The sequence below is a fragment of the Amborella trichopoda genome, chromosome 10 (genome assembly GCF_054954075.1).
Source record: "Amborella trichopoda isolate Santa Cruz 75 chromosome 10, AtrichopodaSantaCruz75HAP2 v2.0, whole genome shotgun sequence".
NCBI classification, from domain to species: Eukaryota; Viridiplantae; Streptophyta; class Magnoliopsida; order Amborellales; family Amborellaceae; genus Amborella; species Amborella trichopoda.
In genome coordinates this window covers 45346906-45359336 of record NC_142345.1, presented here as the reverse complement: position 1 = coordinate 45359336, position 12431 = coordinate 45346906, and the positions used below count along the sequence as shown (strand labels likewise).

The following is a 12431-nucleotide window of genomic DNA, read 5'->3' as shown; positions in this document are numbered from 1 at the left end:
TAACCAAAACGCAGGACTAAAATAGGCTTCAGAATTCTAGAAATAAGAATAGCACTGTACATGGACTGCCAAAACCAAAAGACTTGCAGAGAGAGATATTATTCATGTACTCTCCATTACAAAAAGGGTTGATAATTAATCTGTAAAACCCAAAAAAAATCCCACACTGTAAACCAGAAGCAGCACATTTACAGAGACTAACTAGATTCACTTCCATAAACTAAATCAATCAATAATTTTGTCAGCTTAAATAAGTAAATAACTGCCAAAAGGAATGGAGCTTTCCCCCAAAATAATTCATGAATTCATCACTCAACTCCTTCCAAAACCCCCAAAAATTCCTGAATTTCCCCACTCAAAGACACTGAAATATTGCCCAAACCATGCTCTCATCTTCCAAACTTATGATTCAAAGGTCATGAAAAGAGCTTCTCTCCTTGAGTCTAGAGCTCAAATAAGCACCATAATCAGGCACCACCTCCACCATACTGAAAGCAAATCCCAAATCCTCATCTTCGATAGGCATCACCCCATTAAGATCTATAAACTCCATTCTCTCTCCATTCTTTTGCTCTCCTCCCAATTCAACTTCTCCTTCCCCATTCTTTCTCTCTCTTCCCAATTCAACCTGAGGATGGCGAGCTTTCAACTTTGCTTGATGCTTCTCTCTGTCAAAATGCCTCCTCATATGTCCACCTAACGCCTGACCCGAATCAAACCTTTTGTGACACAAAGTGCATATATGGCTCCCCTGTCTTTCCGGCGGGAGTTTTTTGTCGCCGGACACTGGAATTTCAGACCCAATTACCGAATCTTGAGCTTTCTCTTCTTTTACCTCCTCCTCTCTGTTATTAGTTGAGGAGACTCCAAGGAGAAGCTTCCTCTTCTTTGAATCATGGCGGGTTGAAATGATTTCATCTTCCCCTGAATTTCTCTGAGGAGGTTTAGATTCAGAAAGAGGTATTGATTCAGAAAGCATGAGCAAGTTATAAGCAACCTCAGTTTCTTTACTGCTTGTGAAAACTCCCTCAAATTTATTACTCTGCAAATTTTTATTTTCAGCTATAGTTCTATTCCTTCTTCTCGATCCAGTGACCGACCAATTCGAGAGGGGCGAGAGATGATCACGCTTTGAGAGAGGCGAGAGATGATCATGTTCCTTCGAGCTTGCTTCTGTAATGGTGGCATCAGTTTGATACGACGAACTTTCCGAGGACTTCCTGGCGGAACCATTGCTGCAGGAGTGCTTGACCTTTTCTGACAAGCCATTGCTGGTTGAGCCACTGCTGACGTTTTCCGGCGGCTTACCGGTTTCACCATTGCCGAAAATTTTGAACATCTTTCGGTCATTCTTTCCTGACAAGCCATTGCTGATTGAGCCACTGCTGACGTTTTCCGGCAGCTTACCGGTTTCACCATTGCTGAAAATTTTGAACATCTTTCGCTCATTCTTTCCTGCCAATACAGGCTTCTCAGGAGGCTGAATCCCCCTCCAATTTCTCTCGGGGTGGCACCTCATGTGACCAAACAGCGACTTTAAAGATGGAAAAGTCTTCTTGCAGAGAGTACAAACTGGTTCCTGTTGGTTTTTCTTCTTTGTTTCCTCTAATGTTCTTTTTCTCTCTCCTCTGCAACCTTCTTTTATCCTCCCTTTCTCATCTTCCAAGCCCATCTTATCACTATCAGTGAAGTCTGCAAAAACCCAAAATATGAAACTTAGATTAGACAAAACTCACATCAGAATACTTTGGTAAGAAGAAAAGAACCCCATATCACAAAATCTTAGTTCAGAAAGAACCCATATAAGGAAAAGAGCTTGAAAGAAGTAAGCCATGACTGGTTCAAGAAGCTGCAAAAACTTACCATAATTGGAATGCTTCTCATGGGCTTTGACGTGAGCTCCAAGAGATCGCTCCGAGCTGAACTTGAGGTTGCAGAACTTGCAGCTATAATGGCGTGAAGCTCCACCGACCTGATCAATCTGAGAAGTCACTGATTCAGGGGAGCTGGTTTTACATTGAGAGTCTGCTTTCTTCGACACCTTGATCCTGATCTTCATCCTCGAGGTCGATTGGTTTCCATCAATGGAATTCGGTTTGTCCCCAGAACCAGAGGAAGCTGAAGAATCAGAGTTGTTGCGATCCATGGAAGTTTCTTCTCAGATAGCTTTCTTTATGGAGAAAATCCCTTGGAGCTGCAGTAGAGAGAGAAATACAGAGAATGACACAGAATCAAACTCAAAAAGAACAAAAGGGATATTATAATATTTATTTACTGTTGAGGATTTCAAGAGTAATAAAATATTAGGCGGGCGATTACATGATGCATTCACAGTCCACCATTGGAATAGATAGAGAGAGAGAGGAATAAGAGAGAGAGAGAGCTTGAAACAATTCAAAGAACCCAGTTCTCGCTGAAAAACAACTTACGGTTTTTGGGTTTTCTTTTCTAGATGAGGAAGAAAGGTAAGTGTAGAGAGAGAGAGAGAGCTGAACTTACAGAAAGGAGCTGAAAATCACAGGACCTGATCAGAGGCACACAAAGGAACAAAAAAGAGGTGGAGAATACTAAGAGAATGGAAAAGAAGAGAGAGAAACAAGACTTAAAAAGAGTTATAGAGAGAGAGAGAGAGGGGTAGAGTTAGAGAGAGAAAGAGAGGTGCTCCTCAACTGTGAGGATTGACTGTCACGTTCCCGGTTCCTGTTCCCTTATTTTTCTGCCTCACTCAAATTTTTGAATTACTTTTTAAGATTCTCTCACCCTACAAATGACGATCCTAACCCTACCCTAAATTCCTAAATAAAAAGTTCTCGATAACAATGCCGTGAAATAGGGACCAGATAGGGGTACAATAGTCTTTGGAGATAGATATCACAAAATTTTTATAATTATCTCAAAATTCACCTTTTTGGAATTTTGTTATTTTCCTCCCGATTCTTATCGGTGATACCCCGGGAATTAACCAATAAAAAAGCAATAAATATTGAAAGGATTTCCCATTTTTAGAAACTTAGGATATGCATTCAATTTCCAAGGGTTTACCTCAGTCAATGGTTCCAAGTTTCTTAAAAATTGAGCTGATTTCCCTCAAACAAACCATCTTTTCTTTAAACATAATTATCTCATTACGCGGTTTTCAATTAAACGAGGAATGCCGGAAATTTGATTTGGGTGCCCCGGAAAATCACCGCAAAAACCAGAATATGGATATGTCCATCTTCATCATTATCCACCCTGTATCTTATATGTGCTCTTTTGGGTAAAAAATGCGATTACTTCAAATCTCAAAGTGTGAACATAAAATCACACTAGTGGTTTCAATAAATCTTAATTGCTAAAAGACCCACTGCTTTTAAGCGCAAAAAAATGGTTTTCAGCTCAAATTAATGGTTATCTTTTTATCTCTCTAAATCATTTTTTTTATCTTCCTATCTATTTCATTTTTTATTTTTTCTCCTCCAAAATGATCGGTCAGTGTGAAACCGCTTTTGGGTTAGTGTATATTGCCCAAAACTGCTCAATTACTGGTTTTTGGTATCCAATTGTGACAAAATACCACTATTGGTAATTAAAATTGGTATCTTACCTTTTTAAGATTATTCTCTTTTTTATTTTGATTCGGTTATTGGGCTTTTTTTATAATTTTTAAAAATGAAAAACACGAAGGTGGTTATCGATTTTTGGATGCTTTTTGTTGAATATGTTAAGAAAGTAGCTCTTGGGTACCCCAAATTTCGCGGGAACATAGCTCTAAGCCATTATGGAGCAGTTATTTTTGGTGGAAAATTACCTTTTGGTAAGGTCTTGCCGGAAATTTAGCCGGAAAACTTTTAACCAGCGGTCCAAGACCCTTTTCCCGCGCTTATAGAAAGTCTTCTTCCCTCTGATTTCCCAAATGAGAAATGACCAAAACAGCCCTTTCCTTTTTTAATAATTACACAAAATCCAACTCATTGAAAAACGATTTAAACCCTTTAATTAATATGTTTAAATCTTTCCCACTAAATTCGGTATTAATCCTTTAATTATCCCCTCTAAATCTGCTTAAATTTAGTTATTGTGTGGGCCCCACGTGAAGAGCTGTATCGACCCCACTCGCCCCGCCGTTACGGATCCTCTAACACTTAAATTTATATAGTGACAATGATAACCTGATCTTTTTTCAAAATGACCCACCGTTATATCCTGTGCTGTGGCATTTAGGGACGTGTTGCCTAGGCAGTACAAAATGACTGTGGTAGGGTGGGAATTGGTTTGGTCGACCCGTGGATCCGACGAGGTTCGGGTTTGGACCTAGATTTTTTGATCGATTGGATCTGGATCTGGATCAGGTCTAGGTTTGGTCTAGCTCAAATCTTGTCAGGCCAGGCCCAGTTTAGGTCGGGGTCAACCTAGACCCAACCTAAAACATTCCCACCCCTACTATATGGATTTGTGCTTTTGCGGCTCAGGTCATGTTCTCAACTCTATTGAAGCTGCATCGCATAAACTAAGGGTATAAATGGGTCAGGTCTGGGTGGGCCTCGACCTAACTCGTCCAAGGTAAGAGCCAAACTTGTCTAAGTCTTGGTTGGGTCAAGGTTGATGGGACCTAAACCAAGGTCAGGTCCCAAATGGAAAATTTATAAAGAACATGTTAAATACGTTTTGTAATAGAACATATGTGTTTATATATAGTAAATAGCAAGTTAGACTTGAGCCCGACTGGAGCTGACATGATAAAGTCCATACTAGTACCGGAACCCACCTAACCCGATTCTTGGATCTGTACATCTGGACCAGAACCCGGCCTTCTGGGTACACAAAGTTGGACCCAAATTCAGACCCTATTTGGACCAACCAATTGAGTCCCTGATTTGACCTAACCTAATTGACAACCCTATCGGAAACCCACCAAAAAAACTACCATTCATGTACTAGGCCCTATATGTTTGAAAACTCTTATGATGTCCTACAATACATTCTCACCCTTGATATTGCAATTGAATAAACAAGGTGCATATGTGAATACTTTGAGGGGAAAGTTTATATAAGGTTGGAACATTATATTATAATAAAAGTAATGTGCACATCAAAAGTTCTAATAGAAAAAAATGTCATGAAGGTGGAAAACCTCCAAATTGATCATCTCGTCGTCTAGATGTATATATGGTATAAAGAAAAAAAAAAATTTCAAAACTTCATCTTGTATCAAGTTACAAACAATACTTCATTTTGTATCAAGTTACAAGATTGTATATTTTCAAGATTTCACAATGTTTATAGATTTATTCGTTTTCAATATTTAAATTTATGGTTAGCGTTGAACATGGATTTTCAAACCATCATAAGGGTTCCAACGGTGGAATTGTATCTCAAAAAAAAAATTAAAAGTTGCGCCTTACTTGTATAGTATAACGTGGCTACGATATACAAACCTCAGTCCACACTTGAAATAGGTGATTATGTTACAAGGCATACCATTTTTGAGGACTTAGAATTCATTTTTCTCAAAACTATATTTCCTGGCAAGATTTGAAGTCGGCTTTATAAAATTTCTTCACGCTAGGAAATACATTTCCTTTTTTAAAGGACCCGGTTTCTATGCGGCCAAGCCCGCATGTGTAGAAATGTGGGCTTCTTAACGAATATATTTTTGAGGTAGATTGTAGGACTTAATTTTTAAAGACATATAATCTTTTAACATGGAGATCATGAATATGAAAAAATAAATAAATTTAAAAACTAGAAATAATAATTTTAGTAAACAATTAGTTTCCATTATTTTTAGATGGAACACCTACTTGCATCATCTTTAAAATGCGGTCTAGCCCGTATGAACCAATTTTCAAAATGCGGTCCAGCCCGGATGAACCAATTTTCTTTTTCTAAATCCATTTTCTCGAGGCAACAAGATTTTGAGGGTAAAATAGGAATTTTCCTCTCAACTAATCATCTTCTTGAGCATTTTCCTCTGGCTAACTTTATAGTATTAAAAAACAAGTTTTATTATATAAGATAAACATAAAACATATTTTATAGCTTTTTCAAGATCGTCCACTTTCTTTCTAACTTTTTATCTCAATTTTCCTCTGGCTCAGCTTATGGTATTAGAAAAAAAAGTTATATTATATAAGATAAACATAATACCTATTTGATAGATTTTTCAAGGTCACCCAATTTATTTTTTAACTTTTTCCTCAAGGATACATCTCTCCAAAACTGATTTATCTCTCTAAACTTTGATTCTTTACGGGATTTTTTAACAAGGTCAATAAGGGCAGAAAATTTGAGATACAATTATTGTATATTTTTTAATAAACTTTGAGATAACTTGAATAAGTTTGAAGTAACTTTGAGATAACTTGAATTTGAAGTTAATCCGTTTCAGTCTTTATCTCTATCTTAAAAAGCAAAGCTAAAAGCTATGTTCGTGTGAAGATTTCAACGCCTAGAGAAAGGGAGGAGAAATATGGAGAAATGAGACACGTTGAAAAGACCCACTTTGTTCTACTGCTCCGAAGGCCCGTACCTCGGAACTTGGACTCTCATAACTGATAACCGCAACATTCTACCTTCCCCCCCTCTCTCTCTCTACTAAACATTTTCTTCTTCTCTCTCTACAATTCTACCTTCCCCCCTCTCTCTCTCTCTACTAAACATTTTCTTCTTCTCTCTCTACAATTCTACCTTCCCCCCTCTCTCTCTCTCTTTACTACGCATTATGTTGTTCTCTCTCTACAAGTCTACCTTCTCCCCCTCTCTCTCTCTCTCTCGCTCTACCATTTTACCCTGGGGTATAAACGGATTGGGCTGGCCCCAATATCGGATCCTATACAATTTAGGGCTGATTTGACCCAAATCAGGTAGGTATTGGTTGAAAGCAAACCTGGCCCAATGGAGTCCACCCGGTGCGTTTTTACCTGGACCGAGTTGCTTGGATGCACCCAATCCTTAATATTGAACTAGTGATTTAGAAGCTTAGATCGTTCTGGTGAACTTGCTATCTAGAAACTAGTCTGAACCTGTGAATTGTCGATCTAGATCAGATGGCCGATCCATATTGGTGATCTGACCAACTCTCTCGGGTCAGATTTGGTTAATAAAAAATAAAAATTTGAAAATGTAATAATAAAAAACTATGCAAATGAAATATGTGGGTAGGGGGCATATTGGCTGGTCTGTAATTGCCTAGTTCCCTAACAGTCTGGTTCCATAGGAGCCGAACCGATTCCTAGTTCAATCGTAACCAGATTACTTATTGAGTCCGACTACAAACTGCGTTAATCAACCACTAATTCCCAATCTGGATAGGATGATCGCGAGTTTTCAAATGCTATTTTGGACGCTGCAATTTTATCCCCAAGAGTAAGAGGAAGAATACGGGATAAGGGTTGTCACTACGTATTCTTGAGAGCATATTGCATGCTCTTAGAGATCATCATCATCATCCTAGTTTTTTTCCAATTAATTGGGGTCAGCTACAAAAATCTTGGTGCCATTATGCTCTATTAAATATCATATACCCTCAGTGAGACCATAAGTCTATTTATTTTTTATCATTACTTCCAACCATGTCCTTTTGGGCCTACTTCTTGCATTTTTTTTGCTTTCCACTGAAACTAACTCACACCTCTTAATAGGTGTTATATTTGGTATACACCACACATGACCTGCCTACCTAAGTCTACTCTTTCGCATCTTATCATCTATTGGTGTCATACCTAAATTTTTTCGAATGGTTTCATTTCGAATTATATCATTTCTTACCTTCTTACTCATCCATCTCAACATCTTCATCGCTGCTATACTCATTTTATAGATATATTATTTTTTATCCTCCCAATATTTTGACCCTTAGAGCAAAGCTGTTCAATAGAACCTACCCTTCAGCTTCATCGCATGCTCTTGGAGATGCAACTTGCAATTTGTTCCTCTACCGGATAACTACTTCATAGGACTTTTCTAATATAAAATTTGAGATCTACTATAAAACCATCGTATGATTATTTTTCAAAAAAGAAACTAATTTTTAGTTTCTAAACATAGATATGACTGGACAAAAATTAGGTCTATTATCAATCGTACATTTTTCTTCAGGATTGATCGCTAAGTTAAGGAGGTTACATCACAAAAATTGAGGTATGCAGACTGGATTGTATTTCTACATATGAATGCGGTCCAAAAAGTGAAGCATCCATATTAAATATGGATGCAAGAAGATGTTTCATCTAAAAACAATAGAAGCTAACGGTCAAAATGTTTTTTTATTTTAAAATTTATTTATTTTTTCATATTCATGATCTCCATGTTAGAGATTACATGTCCTTAAAAATTAAGTCTTAAGATCCATCTCAAAAATAGATTTATAAAGAGGCCCACATTTCTACATATGCGGACTTGACCGCATAGAAATTGGGTCCCTATGAGTTTATGGCTCAACAACAAAATACATTTAGCAATGGGAAAGGTTTTTATACTTCCCCTACAACATAAAAGATCTATGCTTCCCCTACCATCCAGCCGTCCAATTTTGATCAAGAGAGCCACTCACCATTTGATCTTAGATCCGACATCTCAAAATATTTTATTTTTAGTTTCTTTTATACAAATTTTATGAATATGAAATTTGGTATGTGTCATCTTCTCATTGGGGTGCACCTATAGAAAATATTAAAAATATTTTTTTGATGAAATATAACGACCAAAATACCCCTTGAAACTTTCAAAGGTATTTTGGTCATTTTATTTTAGTGAAAATATTGTTTTTATTTTTTTTGCTAGTGCAAGTTTAATTTAGGATTGGATGTATAAAATTTTACGTCAAAATAATTTATAAAAAAAATTAAAAATAAATCAGTGTAGAGACGTGACATTGTGATTGGGACAATTTTAGCCCTCCATTCAAAATGGACGGTTAGATAAAGGGAAGTCTATAAGTTTGATGTTGGACGGTTAGAAATATCGCCTCTTGACAGAATTATGAGTTATCAACAGATTTTTCTTGCCAAAGAATACTGTCAGTTTACTCCCTCAAGTAAAATTTAATTTCGAAGTATTTTTAGGACCCATGTTTTGAGGTGTAAGGTATTCAACCTAACAACCAATCTCAAGAAAATTTTTTTCCAAGTCCTATATGTCTGCTTGGGAAAATAACATCCTAGGATTGAACAAAAATCATTCAATTTTTTGAAGGATAATATCTAAGTGTTGAATAGCTCAAAATTCATTTTTTTCAAAAATAACCATCGAGTTATTCCTAGATAAAGTCCAAAATTTCAATTGGACTAATTGTACAGTATGTTCCTATGAGTTCATAGTATACACCTTATCACCTCAGTCCCTTAATAGTGTCCTTTAGTACTTAAATGGATATTGAGCATGGCACACAAGAACTGGTTGGTCAACGGTTTGGATCTAAAAAATAAAAAATTTCCACTTGTTTTTGTGATTTTTCTGTCTTGTTTCTCTAGAAAACGTTTTCAAAGAATTGTCAAGTCCGCTCCAAACCACTTGAGCATGCTCAGTTTGGTGGAGTACCAGTTCTGCAAGTCAGTCCAAATTTTAAAACATTGATTCAAATCAGTAGTGAGTTAAATGATTGTTGAAAAATCATAATGTTCTATATCAAACAGAGTGTACTATACATTTCATTTACATTGGCATAACAATTGTGTTGCTTGAAAAGCCTCAAATGGGTTAGAGCAAGGTTTTGGAAAATACCGATCTGGATCGAAATCACTCAATCTAGGTCAGATATTGGTGGGACTGGTCTAGTTCCCAATATTAGGAACCGGGAAGCATGAACAAGAAAAAGAAAAAGAAATATCGAACAACATTCAAAACTTGGGGGAACATATGAGCTCTGCATGTTATGCATGGAATCAAAGGTCCGTGAAAGGTTTGGAGACAAAGAGAAAAATGGGTACAATTGGGTCGGGTCAACAAAACCTTTAGGATGCGGACCTGACCTACACTTGGACCTCCACCCACTTACATACATGGGTAGGGGTCCAGATTCGGCTGATTGGCACCCAGAAAGATCTATACCTGGACCCGATCAAGTTTGGAACTATTGCACTTAGACCGGACCTACATGGTCCGTTCTTAGGGTCCATTCCCTTAGCAGAGATGAAGATATCATGTGTGAAGTAAAAAGTTAAAGACTCTACCAGTCTACAACTAAGCGCAATAAAAACGAGCAGCTTATTGTGATATGAGAAAAGGAGGACATATGTGATTAACTTTGTGTACCACTACTTAAGCTATGTATGTGAGAGAAGATATGCATATTGTAAGTAGCAAAAAAGAGAAGATATGCATAAGATACATACAAATAATTGAAGATAAGATGAACTCAATAGACATGTGGTTCCTATTGGAAATTTTTGAAAATTTTAAACTTTTTCCTTTTATGTAGGTATCTATATTTCTACACTATAATAGTAATTTCTAATGACCTCTCTCTCTCTCTCTCTATTGCCATATGCCTTAATGAAGGGTACACTACTGGTTGTATTTCTCTTTACCTCTATCACAATTTTGTAGTTTTTTCCATGGTTTTAAAAATTGACGATCCATGTTAGAATTGGATCAGAATCACCAAGAGTAAGTGGTGACCGACTGAAGTCTGTTGGAATTGGGAGTCGGTCTGATTCCCATGCAATAGGCCAATTCTATATAGGAATTGAAAAATCTATATCGGCCAGGTGGTCAGGTTCCCACATATTTCATTTTATTATTATTATTTTAAAAAAAAATATTATTTTTATTGACTTAATTTTCGTTTTAGAGAATCAATTGGATCGCCGATCCAGATCAACGAATCATCATCCTTATTAATTTCTCGGATTGCTTGTTCACCCAACCGACCTAAATTTTAAAGCACTAATATTTATTTTATTTTGTTTTTCTGAAAATAGTTGACTTTGTAGCTTTTTAGTTTTTACTTGTGAATAGAGAATCCACTCACACGTGTTTTTGGTGTAACATTGAGCTTTGTGGTTTGGTTTCTAAGTTGTAACTAAGCGTACTTTTGTTGAAGGAGAAAAAGGTAGAATGACCTTGTAGGAAGAACTAAAGGTTTTTTTAGTGATCTAGTTAGTTAGAGCGAGAGAGAGACAGTAGTGGTGGCAATAGACCCGCAACCCGACCCGAATCTGGGTATGGGGCCAAAAATTGGACCCGGCAGGTCGGGGTCTAAATCCCAATCTTGGACCTAAACGGTATTTGGGTCGGGATCCATGTGGACCCGACCGGAATAGTACTAATATTTAATATATAATATTATAATAATATTTATCTATATATTTTTAATTATAATAACTATATATTTTTAGCTACAATGTTTAAATAACGGTGTGGTTTGTATAGAGCTTAGGCTCTAAACAATCAAATTATAGCCAACCATCAAATAGTGTCAAGAAATGTGGTTTCAATACTGGAAGTTTAAAGCTTCAAAAATAGAGTAGATCGAAAGATCTATGAAAACTTGAAAATCTTGAAAATTGACAGTTCAAAAGTGTGTTACAAAGTACACTATTTCTAAAACTTGAAATCCAATTTTTTCTCAAGGCCATACATCTTGATGTTGAGATGATCAATTTGAGGATATTTGGGCATCAAAACAACCTCTTCTAGCAAACTTTTGTGGTAGGCTCCAATTTGATTGTTTAGAGCCTCGGCTCTATATAAACTGCATCCCTCACTATAAAAGTATTTCTATCACCTAAAATTGGAACGCCCCCTTAGACGGCTAATTTTCAAATTTGTGTTTCCAAACACTTATCAACATGAGGTGTATATTTGTATTTATGTACGGTATTCTATAAAATGAGACCATTTATCTTTGATACAAAAGAAATCACAATTACGTTCCATGCCCAAAGGATGGTAGATGAGTCTTAGCATCATTTAATGATATCGTCAGAGTCACCTCCAATGATCACTCTTTGATGTTGTTGCTCGAGCTTTAGAACACATAATTTAAGTGCCATGAACTCCGCCTCATTCACCTGACAGGCTCGCAACCGGCCCTGAATTGTCCAAATGGCTAAATAAGCTTCTCTTGACACGTGAAGTTTATTTAGCTAAAAAAAAAAACAAATTTTCTTTTAGCACATGTGACTCCTTACTAATGAAGTTTCCACCTACAATATTTTTTTTTTAAGGAAAATTAGTGAGGAAGAAGGCCCTCTACCCGTTTTTCATTAATAAAAGATTAAAAAAAAAAAGAGAATCGTGGACAGGAGTATGAAATTTGAAACCTTGTAACACATTTTGAAACTACAAAAAACATTTGAAACTACCTCGCAATCTCAATATGGCTTCGTGCCTAAGCTTAAAAGTCTAATGCATATGTTTAGTACCACCACCCTAGAGAATAGCTCCCCTCTCCAGCTCCTCACCCACACATAAACACAAAAATGCCACAAAAAAAGGAACCAAAAAAA

General features: G+C 36.6%; 1 protein-coding gene across 2 annotated transcripts; it reads right to left on the bottom strand.

Annotated features, from left to right (window-relative positions):
• On the bottom strand, positions 1-2769 carry LOC18447410 (C2H2 type zinc finger transcription factor family). Of its 2 annotated transcripts, none has more exons than XM_020675595.2 (3): positions 2500-2769; positions 1864-2194; positions 1-1692 (listed from the first exon to the last, which is right to left on the bottom strand). In XM_020675595.2, exons 2-3 carry the CDS (start codon positions 2144-2146, stop codon positions 410-412), a joined length of 1566 nt encoding a protein of 521 aa, XP_020531254.2. In that variant the 5' UTR covers positions 2147-2194; positions 2500-2769; the 3' UTR covers positions 1-409. The 2 variants fall into 2 exon arrangements, with proteins under 2 accessions (XP_020531254.2, XP_088705490.1); XM_088849364.1 differs by having other exon boundaries at positions 2320-2543.
• Positions 2770-12431: the final 9662 nt, after the last annotated feature.

Excerpts from the sequence above, each read along its gene's own strand:
- LOC18447410 (XM_020675595.2), bottom strand. The coding sequence starts at position 2,146 with ATGGATCGCAACAACTCTGATTCTTCAGCTTCCTCTGGTTCTGGGGAC. Across the intron at positions 1,693-1,863 it reads TGAGAAGCATTCCAATTATG|ACTTCACTGATAGTGATAAG; the intron begins GTAAGTTTTTGC and ends GGGTTTTTGCAG.